The sequence below is a fragment of the Diadema antillarum genome, unplaced genomic scaffold (assembly GCF_040938485.1).
Source record: "Diadema antillarum isolate AM-2024a unplaced genomic scaffold, OU_Dant_1.0 seq00001888_RagTag, whole genome shotgun sequence".
Taxonomy (NCBI): domain Eukaryota; kingdom Metazoa; phylum Echinodermata; class Echinoidea; order Diadematoida; family Diadematidae; genus Diadema; species Diadema antillarum.
Genome location: NW_027272555.1, coordinates 258,619 through 278,682, shown reverse-complemented (window position 1 = coordinate 278,682; position 20,064 = coordinate 258,619). Strand labels below are relative to the sequence as shown.

The following is a 20,064-nucleotide window of genomic DNA, read 5'->3' as shown; positions in this document are numbered from 1 at the left end:
TTGAGTTAATCATAATTTTGAATCTGTTCCCTATCAAACTCTAAGGAATGAATTTATGACAGTGATGATGATTATGATAATAATAAAGTTAATGATGATAAACGTAATGGAAACATTATGACAATGAAATTGAATGTTAATTCATGTGATAAAAACTTCAAAATCTCATAGAAATGTCTATAAACTATCAATGAACATTATCTGTTTTGCTGTTGGACCACAAATGCTTTTTAACTGAGACTCTACATCATAAAATGCAAATTGAAAAATGAGTAAGGTTTAAGATATGGTTTTTCTTTCCCCTGCCTTGAGCGGAAATGATGTACGATGTCTCCATTGGAATTGACAACTTGTTTGTTGAGGGTTCTAGGATTCCCCCTTAAGAGTTTCAGGTACATTGACCCTTGACCTCCGATAGGCTAAAAGGGGCCAGGGAATTTTGAACCCTGCTGTCATCAGAGAGGAAAATTCCAAGATACGGACCAAATGCTTTCTTGAGGATGCAAGTATGTGTGGAGGGGGGAGGGGGGTTATCACTTTGGGATTCTTATCATTTTTTCCGCCTTTAGTTATTCGTCAAACACCAGTACATCTGTTGTCAGTTGTAGAGCTGAAACAAGGAAGATGAAACAAGGAATGAGTGTTAAGTGTAATGTGCATCATTTGTTCATGCTTGTTTGTGGAGAATGAGAGTGAAAGTTTTAAAGGGATGATACAGTTTCAGTTGAGATAGGGCTTCAGGATCAAAATGTCTCTGACAATGATTTTTTTGAGATAATGAGAAATGTCTTATGAAATATGAAAGAACATACAATTCTAAGAGGAATTTAAAGTTTATTTGATGAAAATTGGTTTTGAAATGCTTGAGACATCAAAAACAATGCAATCCTAATAAAAGGTGGGACCCAGCTTTTATTGGGATGGCTTTGTTTTACTTTGTTTTTGGATATCTCAGCCATGTTAATACTGATTTTCATCAAATAAACTTTGAATTCCTCTTAGAATAGTAAGCTCTTTAACATTTCATGAAATGGTTTCTAACTAGGCCTATCTTGCAAAAAGCTAGAAGCTAAATCCTCACCTCAACTAATACTGTAGGCATACCATCCCTTTAAGAGCTTGTGCTGAGAGGGTTACTGCGGATGTAGCACTGCTCTGAATTGTTGGACGTTGTATGGATTTTAGGAGGTTATCTCTTGCTTAAGAATGGGCTCAAAAATTTGTGGTCATCTTTGAAGTGTAGGATGTCTCGTGAATGAAACTGGTGAGTCAAAAAAAAAAAAACCTGAAAATTTTCAAAATTTATGGAAGTTGGTATTCCCTGTCATATGATAGACATAAGACATTAGTTGTTTTATGCTTGCAAAAGGTAGCCTACCAAATGTACTCGTGCAATAACATTTATGTAACTTAAGGTTTGAAAGTTTCACATTTTCCCTACTTCAAAATTTGAACAGATGATACCAACACATCACATCTTCCCCCTTTTTCAATACAGTACTTAGATTATCATGATGAATGTCATTATTATTTTTTGTGAAGCTATTGCAGCCCTTTTCATCCAGAAGTCATTGTTGCTCGGTTATTTCAAAAATTCAATGATTTTTTTTGTGAAGAATAGGCCTCTATGTTATTCTATCTAATTTCATGTCCAATAAGTGAAATTTAGTTTTTAAAGATCTGTATGCCTATATGTTACCTCATTGGGAGACTTATCATTTATGCCTTCCAAGTTAAATATGTCAAAGTGACTAGCGGTAATAAAACTTATCAGTGAAGATATTGGCAATTTTAAAATTTCAAAATTTCTTATACAGTTTGAGAAGTTTGATAGAACCTCTCAATCCTATGTATGTGAGTTAATACTGTGAAATCAACTGTAATTTTTGTGGTATTGAACTGTGATGAATGAGGCCCTCATTGACTTTAAAAGATTAGGAATAGAGATGTTCTGGTGTAAGAAAGAAAATCAACTTTACAGCAGTGCCTCCCTTGGTGACAGCAGCTGAAACTTTGAGCCAATTAGCTTTGATGAAGAGGATAGCATGTGTGCTGAACCAATTGCCTCCAAAATATATTAAGCGCCCCAAAAGTTGAGACGTGGTGAGGGGGTTTCTGTAGATAATAGTTACGTTCAGACGGCAGGCCCTAACCTCGAGGTTAGGAAACCTCGAGGTTTAGCTCTTGCCCCCTAACTATGATGCGTGTCCACACGACGAATCTTAACCTCGAGGTTACGAAACCTCGAGGTTAAGCTTCTGCCCCCCCCCCCCCCCCCCCCCCCCCCCCCCCCCCCCGTAACTACGAGTGGGTCCCACTCGATGTTAAAACCACAAAACCGGAAGTTTCAGCCCACACTGCTAACAAGGCGTCTATTTATTCTTTAGTCCAACCCTGTCCAACCCTTACAGGTACTCTTTTTCTCTGTCATGGTATGCAGGGATAGCACTGCACTGATGACTTTATGCCTTTATGAAGATATTCATCGAAAACATTTTTTTTTTTTTTTGCGTCGGAGAAGAATATAGAATACAGTAGAGAGTTCGACGTGTTCAGTTTCAGAGATCAAGCGCATGGGAAGAAAAGATGATGTTGTGTCGTGCGTCATAGGCTTTTCACGTGTATATATAGTGTATTTGTGGTGTACGTTTGGGAGGTTGCCCCGGAAGCAGATGGAAATTGTGGGGGCTGGAGTTTACGGCGAGGTCACTCTTAACTTCGAGTTCATTGTTTTTTGTGTCCACACGGTGCTTAACTATGAGTGGGGACCCCCCGCGGCTCGTGGTTAGAGCGCTAACCATAAGATTTCTCGTGGCTCGAAACATCGAGCAAACCTCGAGGTTTGCTAACTACGAGTGCGTCTTCACGGTCCCTAACTACAAGCTCTAACCTCGAAGTTTCCTAACTTCGAGGTTAAGGGCTCCCGTCTGAACGTAACTTATGAGTTAAGATATCATCATCGCTAACAGTTTATGTGCTTATGTCCATTAACCTAGCTTTTGCTTGATTGTATTAACACATGCATGGACTGTTGAAGAAATTAAACGATAAAGGAAGTGATTTTTCTTTTCTTTTTCCAGGCCACATATGTTTTTCTGCATTATGGATATAACTGTGCTTTGCTCATTTTGACTCTTACATTCTGCTAAGATACTTGGGTTATGATTATGCCTACTATGCCACCCACTTGCCACAGGTATGGATATCACTCTCTAGTGTAGGGGAAATCTGATTAACCCCTTGTGTCCTTGAGGTGTTGCAATTGCATATATGGCACATAAAACTCCATAGTATTGTATACACTGTTCGAAGTCTGTGGCATGGAAAGCACAGGAACCTTTACTAGACGATTTGAATAGACTGGAACACTGGCACTGACCTGTGATTAGCTTTTGGATGATTTCCTTGAACTAAACACAACTTGGCTACATTGACTGACGCAAGACCTGTGGTGTTGCTGAGTGTTCTCTACTTGAGAAAGATAGAACTTGAGTGTGAAGTAGGAGGAATTTGCTTGTGGGTGACAGCTCAGAGAGTGACCATGGGTGCTAAAAAAAGATGACCCATGGGGGTTGATTCTAAACCTCTGTCAGCTTTCTGATGACTCATCAAGGGCTTTTGATGGGTATGAGATATTAAAGGGGGGAAAAGCACTGTTTGCTGAACTTGATCCTTTGACCACACATGACTCTGGGAGAGAGGCAGCCATTATTGGTTCACTCTCAAGTGTCAGTTTGGGGCATGGTGTCTGTTTTCCCAAGACATTAAGGAGAATTATGACAGGAGATTACAGCACTGATTCCACAGATAGCTGATGATGAATGGGAAAAATATGCAGCATTTATCTTTAGGTGTTAGAATCAGTGTCACCTCACTGAAAGCACATGATCAGTCAGGTGACATAATGATTTAGTCTCTCGTCCAGACATTTATCTGGCACTTGTCAAAATTATATTATCTGAATTACCTACATCTGTATGATAATGCCCAGTATAAAAGTCAAAAGACTTGTCGAGGGCTTTCAGCAGGTCCAATTCTGAGTCTGGAAAGTTGATGTGATGTATCTATGGGGTGGTCAGTTAATGCAGTCTGGATTAAATTTATTAGGAATGATATTTATGTTTGCAATGGTAGGCCCTATATCCTCATAATTGCATCACACTCTTGTTGTTGGCTTCTTAAACTAATCAGTATATTCTCTACCAATATTTCTTGAAATATCAAAGACAAAATCCACCCCAAAATAAATAGACTTCAAAAGAAAGAGAAATATACTCCCTACAGAATTATGCATACATTACTGAATTTGCATAAGAAATAAAAGGAAGATATGACATTTTGACATTTCACATTTTTTCAGAAAACATTTCTTGACCAGTCCTTAAGAATATTCAAATCAGCTAGTTGACAATATCATACCACATTACCCTAAAAAAATTGTGAAGGTATGACATCATCAACTCTCTCATTTGAATATTCATTAGCACTGATCAAGATATGTTTCCCCAAAATATGTGAAATTTTAAAATGTCATATCTTCCTTATTTCTTATCCAATTTTAGTCATTTTTGCATCATTCTGTGGAGAATATTTCTCTCTTTTTTTTTTTGAAGTTAGGATTCATTTTTAGAGTGGATTTCTTCTTTAACACATGGACAGCAGCCTAATGGCAGATGAGCCTTGCTTCTGTATAACCGGTTTACCATTAGGTCTACCTTATTTGGGCTGGAAAGATGAAAGTTTAATACCTTCCCTGGTGTCTGATTGTTAAATTTTCACCTTCTTCACCATTTCAACTGAGACTTGAAATTAGTTTGATGTTGGGAAACAGCTGAAAATATTTCAGGAAAGTATTCAGAAAAACTTTACCTTTTCTACTCTGGAGTTAAGGATAATGAGATAGTTGATAACATTTTAATGGTGACTTAAAAACAATGATAAAATGTTGCTGTGCCTGGAATATGAAAAGGGTTCTGCATGTTGGTGAAATGATGTCCCACATGGCAAAATATACACTGTTTGGCAAAGTCAACATTTTGGTGCTCGGTCTTCATGCACCTGTTTCCATGCAGTATCACTACCCCAAAATATAAGGCAACATGACAAGCGACATTGTATGTTTCTTGAAGACGGTGTGACATGTGTTAGAAATGTCTGCAGTGCTATATTCTAAACTGCAACAAATGTGATATTTGTGGAAGAACCTGCGGTGGTTGGCACCAGGGTAATGTTTCACCCATTTAGCAGTGATATTATATCAATCAGGACAGATTTAGACACAAATTTCTGCCCGCTGTTTTGCACCTGTCACTATCAGTATTGTGTCTGTCCTCGTGTGCTGGCCTGTGATTGGGTAATTGTTTGTTGCCATGGCGATGGAATGAGTTATGTAGATGGTAATGACCTCTGACAACTGACATGTTCCCAGTTGCCTTATTGTGTGTAGTCTGTGGGGAATATAAACCCAGCTACAGTTTCTAAAATTGCATGTGGGCTGCAGGACTGGTATCAACAAACACTGGAAAATATATGACCGAGTACTACTTCTTGTTTGGCTTTCTGAAATTAACAGAACTGATGAAACAAGAGAAAGGAAGACTGAAAGCTGAAGGTCTTCATGATTTCTTTTGTTCAGTCATGACTATAAAGTTAGTGGCTTTTGTGCTGAAATCATTTTGATGGTGGCAGTTTATAGATAATGATGACCATGATGGTAATGATTATGGTATTGATGATGATATTGATAATGATAGGCCTAATGATTAATGGTGATATGATGATAATGATTGATAATGATAGCTGGTCGATGGAAGTGATGGTGATATCAGTAACAAGAATTGCTTTGGTTGTTCTTGTGATTGCCCTCAATGTTTTAGGAAATGTATTTTACCTTGCCACTAGAATGGAAGCTTTAATTAGAGCAGCACCTGTTCTCTGCAGCTATTTTCATTTCATTATGCTTTAAACATTATCCAGATCCTGTTCAAAAGAATACAACATCACTTACAAAGAGAAGAGAGGTGTAGTAGCAGTCCTTGTACAAAAGATTTGATATTCATAACATCCAACACACCAAAAAGTTCCAGGTTGCAAGTTACATTGCTTGTTACACATGCAACAATTACCTAATTTTTCAGTCACACATGGAGACATCTGTATGCAATGTGTGTAAGGTAGACAGGTTTGTGCTTTAATACTGAGTCTTTACATGACTGATTGGTGGTCAGCCACTGCCTCTTGCATTGAGACATGGCTCTCTCAGAAATGCTATGAATTCCCCCATAACCCTTCTATACTTTGAGTCAGTGTATGAGCACAATTTGACAGAAATATCTTTGTTGTGAGAATATTCAGCATTGTATTTTCCAATAGAGGAAAAGAGGGCCTGGATGTACAAGACTATATTCCATCTTCTACTTCAGTGGGTTCAAGTCAGACACTGCATGGATTCAATAAGAGTGAGAGGTGAATGACCCAGGATCAAGAGTAGATATGTTTGCTCCGATATCATACTGTATGTATAGGCCTAGGATGTATGATTGTGTGTGTGTGTGTTGGGGGGGGGGGGGAGGTTGGGGGAGTATTTCTAGATGTAAACTTGATATTGCTGTACCTCACTATTTTCCCTTTCTTTTGTACAAGTCAAGAAGAGAGTTACATATGTACCTAAAAGTCAAAGGAGTTTTGAATTTGGCAAAAAGGAGTGTGTGTGTGTGTGGGGGGGGGGGGGGGGGGGGACAAGATGTTGGTATGAAAGGAGTCATAATAAAAAGAGAACACTGAAGGCTCACTGAGCAAGAATGCATCAAGCGACCTGGAGGTCAATATTATGAAATGTTATGACCATCTGAAGGGCAGTTGGTCAAGTATACCAAGATATCCCATGGGCATCTCAGAATACCTCATGGTCATGTCAGGTAATGTCCCATTGTGTCTGCAGACCTTGTTTGTCTTGAACATGAAAATTTCCCAAATCTCCTCACTTTCTGGGATACATTTTCCCTCTTCATATTCTTCCTCCAGACTGTGAAGGGCATGATGCTCAAACACAAATTCTGACTATGGAAGAAGTCAATTCATACTTTCATGAAGACACCTGGAAAATCATATTCTATGAAAAGAAATAATCAAGATAAAGGTATTTGTCATGGACATAGATTAATTAGAATGAGTAGATTCTATGTTGAGTATTTTAAATTCAGTTTAATTGATTTTATACTGCGTCGGTCTTCTTAAGAGTGAATCCAGAAGATGGCTCTACCGGCATAAATTGTGTCTATGCACTGTATGTGTGCTACAGTCAGATTTATTGCAACTTGTTCCCTCCCAGCTGTTCCTGTAGCAATGATAAGATTCGTACTGTGTTGTTTTGGTGCTCTATGTTGTCATAGTGGTCATAAAAAGCCTGCTGGTTCAATACACGTCTGATGTTGACTATTCTGTGTGGTATGCTTGCATTCACCCTACGAGTTAGGAATGAGTTAGGAATGAGTTAGGAATGAGTTAGGAATGAGTTAGGAATGTGCCGGAGTGTGTCACTATTGTAAAACTTGCCAAGCATTTTATCAACATTCATTAACCCATTCAAATTTTACTTAGCTGTAAAAGTTGAATACTTAATCAAACAACCTGAATATATGTTTGTTTGTTTGTTTCTCCTGCACATGTGCATATTATGCTGCTTCCAAAACAGAATGATTCTTGTTTCTCTGGCAGTGTATTAAAATGGTGCATTACACAAAAAAGCTATATTTTTCCTCGTTATATTTGTGTGTGTGTGTGGGGTGGGGGGGGGGGGGAGTGGATGGGTATAAATGACCCACACAAACCCAAATTATTGGTCTTAATTTCCACTAGAAAAGAAAGAGGTCTCCAGTACGTCTCAAGGGGCCACTTCAGACCAGAAGTGCCCTCTTCTGACAATGTCTTCCAGGTATCACCTCAGAGATGACACTCAGTTCTTGGAAAGTGTAATCACGGCAACCTCCGGGTAAGAGTAACTCTTCCACTCTGTTCCTGGTTGAGGGCCCTCCCACCCATGTAGCCTAGAGTGACCCTGTCCACATCCTACCTGGAGGTCACTGTCCGGATGACCATCAGTGAATTGTCCTCTTTTGACCGACCTGAGGCAAGGTGAATTTTGAAGATGAACAGTTCTCTCCCATTGGCCAGCTCACTTTCAAATTCAGCATGTTCACCAACCTTTTTGTCAGTGAAGATGTGGCAACATGTCTTGACTGCCCGTAATCCATATTAGATTATATGTAGTAATAACTGTCATGATATAGGCCTGCAGTATGACCAGTTTAAGTGAAATCTTCACTGACCAGTGGTGTACAACTTATTTTGGTCACAAGCTATATATTTCTCCTTTGGAGAGGCTCTCTTCCTCACAATGACTTCCAGTTCTTACATGCACTAGTGATACCTTCTTCTCCTTCTTTCAGTTTCCAGGGTCACTCAATATCAAACTTACCTGCAGTGGTACAAGTTGTAAACCTAATGCAGTGAAAAAACACCAAGAACAACAACAAGAAAAATAATAGAAGTGCCCCCCCCCAAAAAAAAAAAAAATAAATAAATAAATAAAATAAAATAAAAATAAAAGAATGATAATAATAATAATTGCCCATTGCACACCTCATGAAGAAATAACACATTAAAAAAAGATTGTGAGTTGCACTTGGCTGCTTGTTTGGGCAATATAATGTATTTCATGGACCCTACGTAATACTTGGTACCTCCATATTTACACCAAAGATAATTATATCACCTTGTTAAGTCACTGCCTTCTGAACACTTGTTTTGTTCTCCAGGAAACGGGCTGTGGTCTGGCGATGAATCTGAAGTGACACCAAACGTGACAACTTAATGAAAGCAGTGATGGCCAACTAATATTCAGTTCATATTTCTTCCTCCATATACACATTTTGCTGATGTGTTTTGTAGTGTTTGCTCACCCCAGCAAATCATAACCAAATCTTTTTCATTCCATTCTGATGCATTTCATGAGTCTCGGTGGATGACGTGTTGAAATTATTAATAAATTTGTATTAATCCCGATTGAGGAAGAACAGATATTTCATGCAAAGCACACTGATTGTTTTCAAATTGTGAACTGGAGCAAGGTACGGTCCAAATGGATATGAAATATATGGGAATCGTTGATAGAAAGAGATTGGATGAATATATGTTTCATCCAAACAGATAGGTGACAATTCCATGGTCATGCTGAATTCTCTCTGGCTTCAAGTGGAAAATAACCACTCATGAGTCATCCGTTTAAATGATTTCTCTTCGATTGCGATTAATTCTCCTTGATGAGTCACCTATTGTGTTCTTTGGAAGTAGAAGGCCTACCTCATTAAGTTCAAAACACCGTTAGAAAACACGGCAGCTAAAAGTGCCACTGTTTTTTGATGTAGTAGTCAGATTGGGCAAGGGCACTGCACTTTTAGGGGTTTAGGTGACAAGGCAAGTTGTTACTATCGGGAATGGTGATGAGGTACATGATCAGTGGAGCATGGAGGATATCCTCCACCCAATTCATTAGTGCACACTCCTCACCCACCACCATCACTACCACTACCACCATTACAGTCTGTTCGGTTCCGGTCCAGTGATTCCTGGTAGAAACCACTCTTTTCCCCTGGCTGGGGATGCGGATGTCAGCTGCGTTGTGCTGTATCTCCCCACACCTCTCCACACCTTTCCACCTCCCATGTTGAATGAAAGCCACATCCACCCCTTACGTCACTGTGTCACACCATCTATCCTTCATTGCAAACTGCTTTCTCATCTAAACCGTTTGACTGTACACCAGTCTTCACCTGCTTCTTAAATGAGGATGTCATTTGGTAACTAGTCAAGAAAATCCAAGGAGATTGGGTAAACAATTTCAAAGTTATCCCATTGTCAGTGAAAATCAACATCAGGAGTCAGTGGGGGTTTTCTTGGTCTCATGAATTTTCTTTCACTTAGGTAGAAGCACATTGGTAGATATAATGCTGAACTATATCGAGTCTAGAGTGACAAAGAATGAACATTTGTTTCTTCATTTTGCATGATGATATGACTTCCGGCTTCTTAGAGGATATGTGACCTGCTACAACAAGAGGATCCGAAAGTCGAGAGAGGTCGATTTTCTTAAAATGACACGACATTATTCCTTTACTCTTCGGCTTTCATTTCATATACAACACGACTCATAAAAGTATGCAGTTGTGGAGATATTAATGATTTTATGAGACCATGTTGAGTGGTCTAGAAAATCAGCATTTCGAGAAAATCGCCTTCAAAGTCTTCTTTCCGACGCAATCATGATCAAAGGGAGGTAAGACAGTTTTCACCTCTTGACAATAGAAGGTCTGCTCATAGCAACCTCCGCGATGTTCATTCAAATTTAGCGCTGGCGGTCTACGCACGACCAATCAGTAATCATGATGCCACTCACTGACCAATAAGATCACTCCCTTGTTGCTAGGGGAGGAGTTTATCTGCGGTGCTAAACCTTGTTGCTAGGGGAGGAGTATATCTGCCGTGCTAAATCCAAATCTTTGGACACGTTTCTGTTCCGTTGAAAGTTGGAAAATCATGGCCCAGAAAAACGCTAATTTATTGCCTTTCCTTTGATCATTTCAGCAGATGATAGACTAAACATTAGACTACAACCTTATGCCAACAACAAAAATTTGATTGTTTTGACCAATTTTGATGATCTGACTTCAAACTTAATTTTCTCGGCTCAGCCGTCAGCGACTTTTGGATCCCTTTTTTGTTGTGGCGAATCACATATTACATTTGAGATATCTCATGGTTGTCTGCATGTACTGGTAGCCAGCCCATTTCAGTCAAAACTTCCAGAGAGACACCGGCATACATGAATGGTGATTCAGAGTGTGACTGATTGGACCAAAGTTGTATGCATGTTTCTTTGGCCTGGAATTAAGGTCTAGCTCCATTTATCCATTGTCCTGAATGAGTGATGAGCTCATCGACAGGACGCAATCCTGGTTGATTGATCACTGGCGAGGTTTAATCGGACAGGGGGATGAGGACTGTTGGTTTTGTGGAGTCAATCACAACAGATGTCTGCAGGTCAGAGCTTAGAGCGTCTGTCTGTGTTTGACTTCCACCAATTAGACTGAAAACAAAGCCTTGCTTAACCCGTTGAGGACGGTTTGACTTTGCTACAACACACATTTCCCATAGACACCTGCCCGAGTATGCTTTGGACTCGTCCTTAATGGGTTAAACTTGGGTAATGGCATGGTTAGATTCACTATTTCAGAACAAGCACATATCCATCTTTGTCCTGTGCAGTGCTCATTATATGGGGAAGTTTCCCCAAACACTATATTAGATTTAGGTAGAATAAAGAAAATTTGGTGAAACACGTATGAAAGATATAGATAGTCCATTAAAATGTTTTGCATATTGAAGGTTATGGTTATTGCCATGTGCTTGTCTTCTTGACCCAGTAGGTCTACAACAATTTTTAATATCACCATGGTTAACAAGTCATATAAGAAAGATGTTTCAGAAGACCTGTTTACCATACTATTGTATACCATGGCAATTATTGCTCAATACTCATAGAGGAGCTATGGAGTGGGATGAATTGATTTTATTGTCATGTCAGTTATTCATGATTGATTTACTTACTCATTTAATCATACAGTTATTTGTTTACATGTCTATCAGCATGTACTGTATACTGATTCATGTACATGTGTATGTACTTATTTGTTTATGTATTAAGTTTCTCTTCAGTACATTCATTCTTTTATTAATCTATCTATTCCTTGGCTCCTGATAGAACATACCCAAATACATGTATGTCAATGCTTGCGCACTATCTTTTACCAAGGATCAATCAGTTTGATGGCTGATAAAGTGTTGTCGTTGTTGTTTGTTAATGATGTAATATGAATTCATCACAATGATCTTTGTGTGAGAATGATGAACCCACATCCTGTAGAAACACCAAGAGTCATAAAAAAATATTGAAGCAGGGCATCATGGGTTCTGCAGACTACAGTGTAACCTTGTACTCTTGTGAAAAAAAAACAAACTAAGACAAAATATCAATCAGAAAGCGCTCATTGGCTTCGTCTTTGCTGTCTCCACGACATACATCCAGGGCACAGACCATTGTAAGAGCTAATGCACTTTCAAACAATAGAGGCACACTTTCACAGAATTATTGGCAAATAGGCTGAAGGGGGAAAAAGATGGAATATTTAATGAAAGGCAGCGATCAGTCAGGAAATGGTGGTTGTATCTTGTCTCATTACTGGTCTATTGTGTTCACTGATACATCAGAATGACTCTATCCATCCCAGCCTGCTGTAGTAGCCGTGATGCATAATAAAAATGAGAATTGAGATATGCATCCAATTACGGCAATGTGCTGTTCAAGGACTCGGTATAAATGCAGTGTTGCAATTGATAGTGTCATTCTGTAATTCATTAAAACAAATCTGAAGTGACGTCCCTCTCCTTATATAAATGCTGAGTCAGCAAATTCCCCAAATTAGTCATTTAGCAAATTCCCTGAATTAGTCATTTACCAGATACGGTGATGTAGCTCTCATATGATGCCATGGTTATAGTCCTGTTATGGGTATATCGTCACCATGGTAATAATTTTTGCCATATTCTTATTTCTTTGCGAAGGCTGTAGATAGGACTCATCAGTCTATGCCCGTGATGTGGAGTCTTTTTTTTTTTACATCCTCCCAAATGACAATGCCCATAAAAGGAATAAAAAATTTTGGCAGTAAAAGTGAGTGTAAATTTTTCAATTCTGCATGAAGTTTGCATCAAGATTTGCAATGGGAATACCCACTGTAGAACACTCACAAGAAACTAGCACAAAAATATAGGATTGCAAATTTAAGCTTTTAAATTTGTCGATGTTATTATCACTATTATTTTTGTTTTGAATCCATGGAATTGAAAATATGCAAATTCTGTCTTAACCGGTCAAGTGCAAAAAAGTACTTGCGCAAAAATTTCCACCGTCACAGCAGTTGGCAAATGCTCACAGTATTCTCAAGGGTTATGATACTGCAACTTTTCATTGCAGTGCAAACACAATGGTCAAACATTGCAAATTATGTTACGTCAACATGCCTATCAATAAGTGACCATTTGGTATTGTAATCCATACTCCAATTTTGATTTCCGTTCATTTATGCAGTAAACAAGAGGATATTCCGGAAGCCTCGGCGGTTCCCAGGTTTGCTCCCTCTACCCAGCAACCGCGCCCCTGAGGGTTCCTCCACCAATGGCCTGGGAGGCCAGGGGGGTGTTCTTCCACCCCCTTACAGGACACTTCAGCCTAGTTTCAGTGGTGAGTTTAGGTCTCAACACAGTTATGGATCATCGCACAAAGATAAAGAGCTACATTTTGGTACTCTGCCTTGGTTTGAGAGGCACAGAGTAACACATTTTTTAATACACCAAGAAATCACTCTCAGCTCCAAATTTTGATAATCTTAATAGTGCATCATCTGATTATCTTTTTTTTTTCGCAAACACCATCTTGCCAACCAGAAACTGCTCACATATGTTTACCCAGAATGACTTGAGCCTGAAATCCGACTTACTAAACACTCTGTATGAAATGTTGTTTAATCGACTGTACAAATCATTATCAAACTACCAAAGAACAGGCAATCATTGCTGAAACTGTTAAACACACTGGCCCTCGTAAAATATCATAGCACTGTGTTGTACATAACAAGTTGCTCAAGCAACATCTCTTTGCACACATTAGTCTTCAAACAAGCAGCTCAGTTACACTTTCTTTTATTTCTGTGTTGTTGTTGTTGTTGTTTTCTTATGTCTTTCCTATCAAATCAAATTTTCATGGACTGCTCCCTGGCCTTACACAATTTTCTGGAGTAAAATTATCTTTGTCTTGTGTGGGTTTTTTTTTTTTTAATCCATATTTCCTTTTCTTTTATAAAAGATCAAGTACCAGCTGTGACTATTGGCCACAGCGTTATTGATATACTATTCGCTGACATTTCTGTAATCATGTCACTGACGGCTGGATTTGTCATCATCCCTGATATGATAACAGACCTTGATTCATGATTAGTGATGTATATCTGACAAGAGAGGGCAGTATTGCAAAGGTCCTGGTAGGAATGGTGTCATGTCCTGTGGTAGGGACCATTGCCAGCAGACACCAGATTGGGATTATAGTGAGTGAGAGGTACACAGATATCTCAGTTGTTGCGTAAAATACTGTAGTTTTGTGAGCTAAATTTCAACTGAAAAATTACTTTGCTGCCATTCATAGCCTAATGGATGTATAGCCATTTATTATATTGGAATGATAGTTACAAGGTAATATCTGTGTAAAAAGCCTCATGTCTTGTAGCTGGTAGTATCATTGAATGGCAATGACATTTCTTTGGTTATAGGTCATATTTGATAACTTTCTTATCTAACATAGTGCTTTACTGCCAGCAATTTCGGATACATTACCACCTTTGAGCGTCCTGTGTTTCCAACTTCTCTCTCAAGGCGTAAGCACCGAGTGGAAGTGAAATTTCATCTATCAGTTTTAATAATTACTAGTTGGCAAAAAAAGTAACCTGTACTTAATCATAAAAGAGTATAATATCTATTAAAAATATATATATATAATTTGCTTACCTCATTAAAACTAAAGACTTGTAGCTACCTTGTTTTTTTGATAACATTCACACACAAACATTGATTTAGGTTAGAGATGAAAGAGTTCAAGTGCAACTCCCGACTCAATAAACACATTTTCTGGGCTCACTCATGTGCTGTATATAGAAATCAGTATTTGGTCTTTGATCCATCTGACAACCCTGCCCAAGTCTGTTTTGCAGCCCTTACTATTTATATCTCACATAACTATTTGGACTACATGAAAGAATTTCAACTTTTTCTCTGCAGAGAGCAAAAGTAGGGGCAAAACGCTTAACAAGAAATCCCCAGGAGTCAGAAAGTGAACAAAGACTGACTTGCGATCATTAAATTTCTTTCACTGGTATTGCAACTTGCAAGTGTTGAGGAAACTTTGTTTTGAGAGTCTAGATTTGATACACGTAGTTTAGGATTGTTTGATTTACCTCAAACTTCTTGAAAGTGTGTTCTACTATTAATGTTACACTCCGTAAATCTGCATATTTGGGGTGAATTCCTTTTTCAATATTTTTTTTTTTGATCGACAGATCGCTCTTTATCGACATTAATAAGCACCAATTATTCAGTGTTTAAGTAGTGGCCATGATAAAACGCATCACTGGTGTACATTTCCTGGCTACTAAAACAATGAATAATCGGAGCTGATTTATCTATGTCAATGAGGGGCAATCTATCAATCAGTTGCAATAAAAACAACTCTACACAAGTTTTCATTGATTTAAATCTATTTGTTTAATTGTTTGTATGTTTGTTTTTCAGATTCTGGAGAATCCTTCAGCAGCGATTTAATTCCTTTCAATGAAAGTGCAGCCAACCCTAACCTTACAGCAATAGCACCAACTGGTTCGTCGAGTAAAGAGTTATCAGGCTTTGGCGAATTCATCAATGGAATCATGATCTTTGTGGAGTTCATGAAGGGTGAGCTTTGGATTGAATGAGATTTGATGAGAATCAATTAATGATTATCAATTTTGACAGATACTGCAGAAAAAGTGACTGCCGCATGAGGTCGAGAAAGAGAAATCATATAGCGTGGGGTGTGATAGACTGAGGTGGCAGCATTTACAGCACCAAAACCACTGTACCCAAAGCCACCATTGATATCGTAGCAACCTCCAATAATTACCAGCATCACTATAGCATTTCTTTGCTCCTTATGTTTCACAATACACTGCCACCATTGTTAAAACAGATCAAAGGAATCAAGAACCTGAAATCTTCTTTATAATGTGCAGTACACTTTGTAGTATCAAGAGTCAATCTAAAAGGGTTTTATGTATCATAATATATTCATAAATACTTCTTTCATAGCATGTTTAGGAATGACTTGTTTGAAATGCCAATAAATTCTAAAGGAATTATAGATATTGCTTGTTATTTGTGTTGCTTGATACAGTTTTAATAGAAAAGTGTCTTTCTGCAAGTGAAATGCTTGAACATATCCATTTGTCAATAAAGAATTGGAAGTGATCCTTTTATTATATCACAATGGCCAAAAGTGTTGTTTTTGTGATCATGATGGATAAAGCTGTCATGGTTACAATTAGATTTTAAGTGTTTGAGAGCTGAGTGCCGTCAGATTTGATGGTAATGATAATGATAGCTAGTTTTTGTATAGTGTATTTCACAGTTGTTAAGTATCTCAATGCTCTTAACAGACTATTATTACTTTTAGTGAGGTAACTAAGAAAATGCATAATTATATGCGTGCAATCACATTATTTCGGTATTCAATGGATATGAAGAAGAATTGTTGAAGTTTTGTAAAGTTTTATTGCAAAATGAGCTCACTCCATTCTTGTTAAGTTGAGATATCTGTGATTAAAGCTGTTAAAATCAAAGAAAATAATAAGATAGTACAGGATATTTTTAATCATAACTTCTAGAATATTCCTTGTTATGCCACAAGTGAGGTATTACTGGAAAGGTTTAATTTTGCTCCATCTGATGATGGACTTACTTTGAAAAGCTTGAAAATAGCAGTTAGCTCATTTTGCAATAAACTCTTCTATTATTTATTCCCTTTCATTTCTTTGGTATTTTGAATGATTCTACTAGTGCAATATAAAACATATGAAATATGGAACTGCTCAGGAACTCTGAATTCAATATAATTGTGCAGTGATTAATGTAAAGGAGAGTGATGATTTGTGCAGTTTGTGCATGGAGCTACTAACTCTTAGTAGCTCCATGGTTTGTGCACTGCGATGCCTAAATATGAGATGGATGTTGATTTGCTTGTAACATTATTTATTTATTCATTTCATCTTATTTATTAATACAGGGTGGCCCCGTCAGTAATGAAGTGCTGTTTTCCAGAGGGCCCTGTAAACAAAGACATACGAGATAACAATCATAACAGATGAAATAAGCATAACTGAATATATCTGAGGGAATAGAACAGCATTTGTTGAAAATAAGAAAATGAGGAATGAAACTAAAAGTAAAAGTTTGTAACCAGGATTAAAAAAAAAAAATAAAACTTAATGACTGGGTATACAAAGAATGACCCCCCCCCCCCCCCCCCCCCCCCGCCTCTTCACATGGTAATAGATGTCGATATAATGTATAATATTCTTATGCCTTCTCCAGAAAACAAAGACATCTTCATCCAGTACTTTGTGATCGGCTGTCTGGTGGGTATTATCCTGGCTCTCATCTCATGGGTCGTTCACCTCAGACGGAGGAAGGCAAAGTTAAAAAAGAAATTCAAGAGCGGAGGTAGGCGGCATTTGATTGTGGTCATTAATTCCCAAGGAGTCTGTGCAGATGCAAAATAACAGTTTGAGCTACCGTGTAGAGTAGCTGATGAAATTTAGAAGCATTATGTAATCATTTTTGGTGAGTTTTGTTGAATGCTAAATAACAGTGTTAAATAGTCTGGTTGCTCAATTTTTAGTTGAGTTGAGTTATAAAACTTCTAAAGACTAAGCCGTGTGATGATGTGCAAGTGCATTAAAAATAATCCAGTACAAACAAATTTAGCATTTACCACCTATTTTCAATAATTGTTGTTTGTTTGATAATGATCATTGATGTAATATCCTAGCTCCAAAAGTGATCAGGTACAAACACATTTAGCATTTAACATCTGTTTTCAATGATATTTTTGTTTGATAATGATCATTGATGTAATATGCTAGCTTCATATTTGCACGATATCAAAGACTTTGGTAGCACATGGGGCCATGCAGTGCTCTAATGGTGCCTTCATGTAAGATGTCATCCAGTTACAATATGATAAATGAGTCCACTTCCTAGCTCAACCCCATCGTGGCATGGGTAATACTTCATTTTCCAGCAATGTGGGCATTTTGAAATGAGAGAGTAACAGTTGGTGAGTATTGACTATATTGGGTTTAGTGTTGCCACAGTGCCTGTCATTCTAACATTTTGAAGAGTTACCGGTAGTTGATGTATCATTCCATCTTTGTTGAAAAGCGTGGAATTGTAAATATCATTGATAAGGTTTGGAATACCATGTAGGTGGCAAATAAATCTTCATTCTGTCTCTTTTCAAAACAATGTTACGTGGGCAAGTGTACTAAAAAGTTCCAAGCAATTCAATAGTGACAATATGTATAATATTGTATATAGTGTGTACATGTCATTTTATTCCCCAAGATTAACCCCTGAGGACGATACCTGAGTACACTCTGGCAAGTGTCTATGGGAAATGCATGTTGTAGCAAAATCAGCCTGTCTTCTATGAGTAAATAGTGAAACCCAGCATCAGATCAGCTAGTGAGTGGCCTTACTGGACCAATGTTTGAAAAGTTCTGACAGTTTTGATACAGGTCAGTTATCTATGAAAAGACCCTTTGCTTTTAGCCCGTTGAGGACAGACTGATTTTACTATAACATGCAATTTCAATAGACACCTGCCCGAGTATTCTCGGGTCTCATCTTCAACGGGTTAAGGGACAGGCATTGCAGTGCAGTTTTCCTACCTCACTCACCCTCAGAAGAATTGTTACTTTTTCCATTGATGTCTTGCAGAGAGTGCCAGTGGGAGTCATGGTGGGGCCAACGGGGTTCTTGCCGCAGTCCAGGAGGAGGATCGCATCAACATCGATGAGATTTGGCGGAGCCCGCCACGCCCCGGGATGATGAACCGGGTCAGTCCAACGGAGGATTCCAATGACAACACGATATGGCGCTCCCACACGCTACCAGGCAATAGACAATTAAATAGCTACTATCCCTAGCAATGCATCACTAGGGCGTGGCGTGGAAGCCATGAAATTCAAGATGACTGAACAGTACATGTGTTAAAAAAAGAAAAAGATGGTTCAAAGTGTGGGATACTTTCTCTTGGCGATAGTATTATTTTTGTTTGTCACAATAATGTTCATTATTTACTGTGTAAATGGTATGCACCAACTCAACACATTTGAAAAATTATTTGTAAAAAGTTTTACCTTGTTGTTCTGTTTATGCAAACTTGCACATGTTATGAATAGATGATGTGGAATATATAATTGTAAGAGAACAAAATATGTCAGATGGTGAGAGAATGTTCTTTATCATGAAAATTCAGGAGGATGTGGAACTAGTTGTCTGGAAGTGAGCTTTCATTTGTACCAAGCCTCTGCCTCTTACAGATTTTGTTTTCTATCCAGAGCAGTTTTATTTTGATATCCTGTATTTAATAGAGGCAGAGAGAGAGAGAAAGAGAGAAAGTGGGGGGGGGGGGGGAGGTAGGGAGGGGAGAGATTGAGCACTTTAGTGATGAGTGAGAGAGAAGGTGTTCAAAGATGAGAGTTTGGAGATACATGAGAGAGAAATGAATGAGTGGACTGATAGGGATTTAAACAGATTGACAGAGAGAGAAGTGTTAGTGTTAGTGTTAGTGTATGAGTGTGTGTGTGTCTGTCTGTCTGTGTGTGTGCGAGTAAGTGAATAGGATGTGAGTGAAGAGTGTAATGTGTAGTGATGAATATTAAAGGAAGTGTATAGTTTTGGTTGAGACCTAACTTCAGGTTTCTAACATTTTTGGTGAGGTAATGAGAAAATTCTTATGAAATATGAAAGGGCATGTACTTCCAAGAGGAATTCATTGCTTATTTAATGAAAATTGGTTTTGAGATATCCAAAACAGAGCAATACTAAATAAACAAATCGCTTTGTTTTACTTTGCTTTTGGATGCCTCAGCCATTCCAAAACCGATTTTCATCAGATAAACTTTGAATTCCCTAAGAATGGTATACTGTGTACTATTTCACATTTCAGTGGTTTCTTGATATCTCACAAAAAGATAAAAGCCCAATTATCATCTCCACCAATACTGTAAAATGAGGAATGTTTGCATGCATTTTAATTTCGCGAATTTCGCGAGCGGCAACATTTGCAAAATTGAAATGCACGCG

The 20,064-nt window shown here is 38.1% G+C and overlaps 1 protein-coding gene across 1 annotated transcript in view; it reads left to right on the top strand.

Moving 5' to 3' along the window:
- The window catches only part of LOC139712986 (uncharacterized), a 159,595-nt gene extending 140,543 nt beyond the window's left edge, over window positions 1–19,052 (top strand). Inside the window, exons 6-9 of the mRNA XM_071624766.1 lie at window positions 13,205–13,357; window positions 15,454–15,612; window positions 17,287–17,415; window positions 18,694–19,052. Coding sequence (XP_071480867.1) covers window positions 13,205–13,357; window positions 15,454–15,612; window positions 17,287–17,415; window positions 18,694–18,902 — 650 coding nt within the window. The 3' untranslated portion in view covers window positions 18,903–19,052. The remainder of the gene's footprint in view (window positions 1–13,204; window positions 13,358–15,453; window positions 15,613–17,286; window positions 17,416–18,693) is intronic.
- Window positions 19,053–20,064: the final 1,012 nt, after the last annotated feature.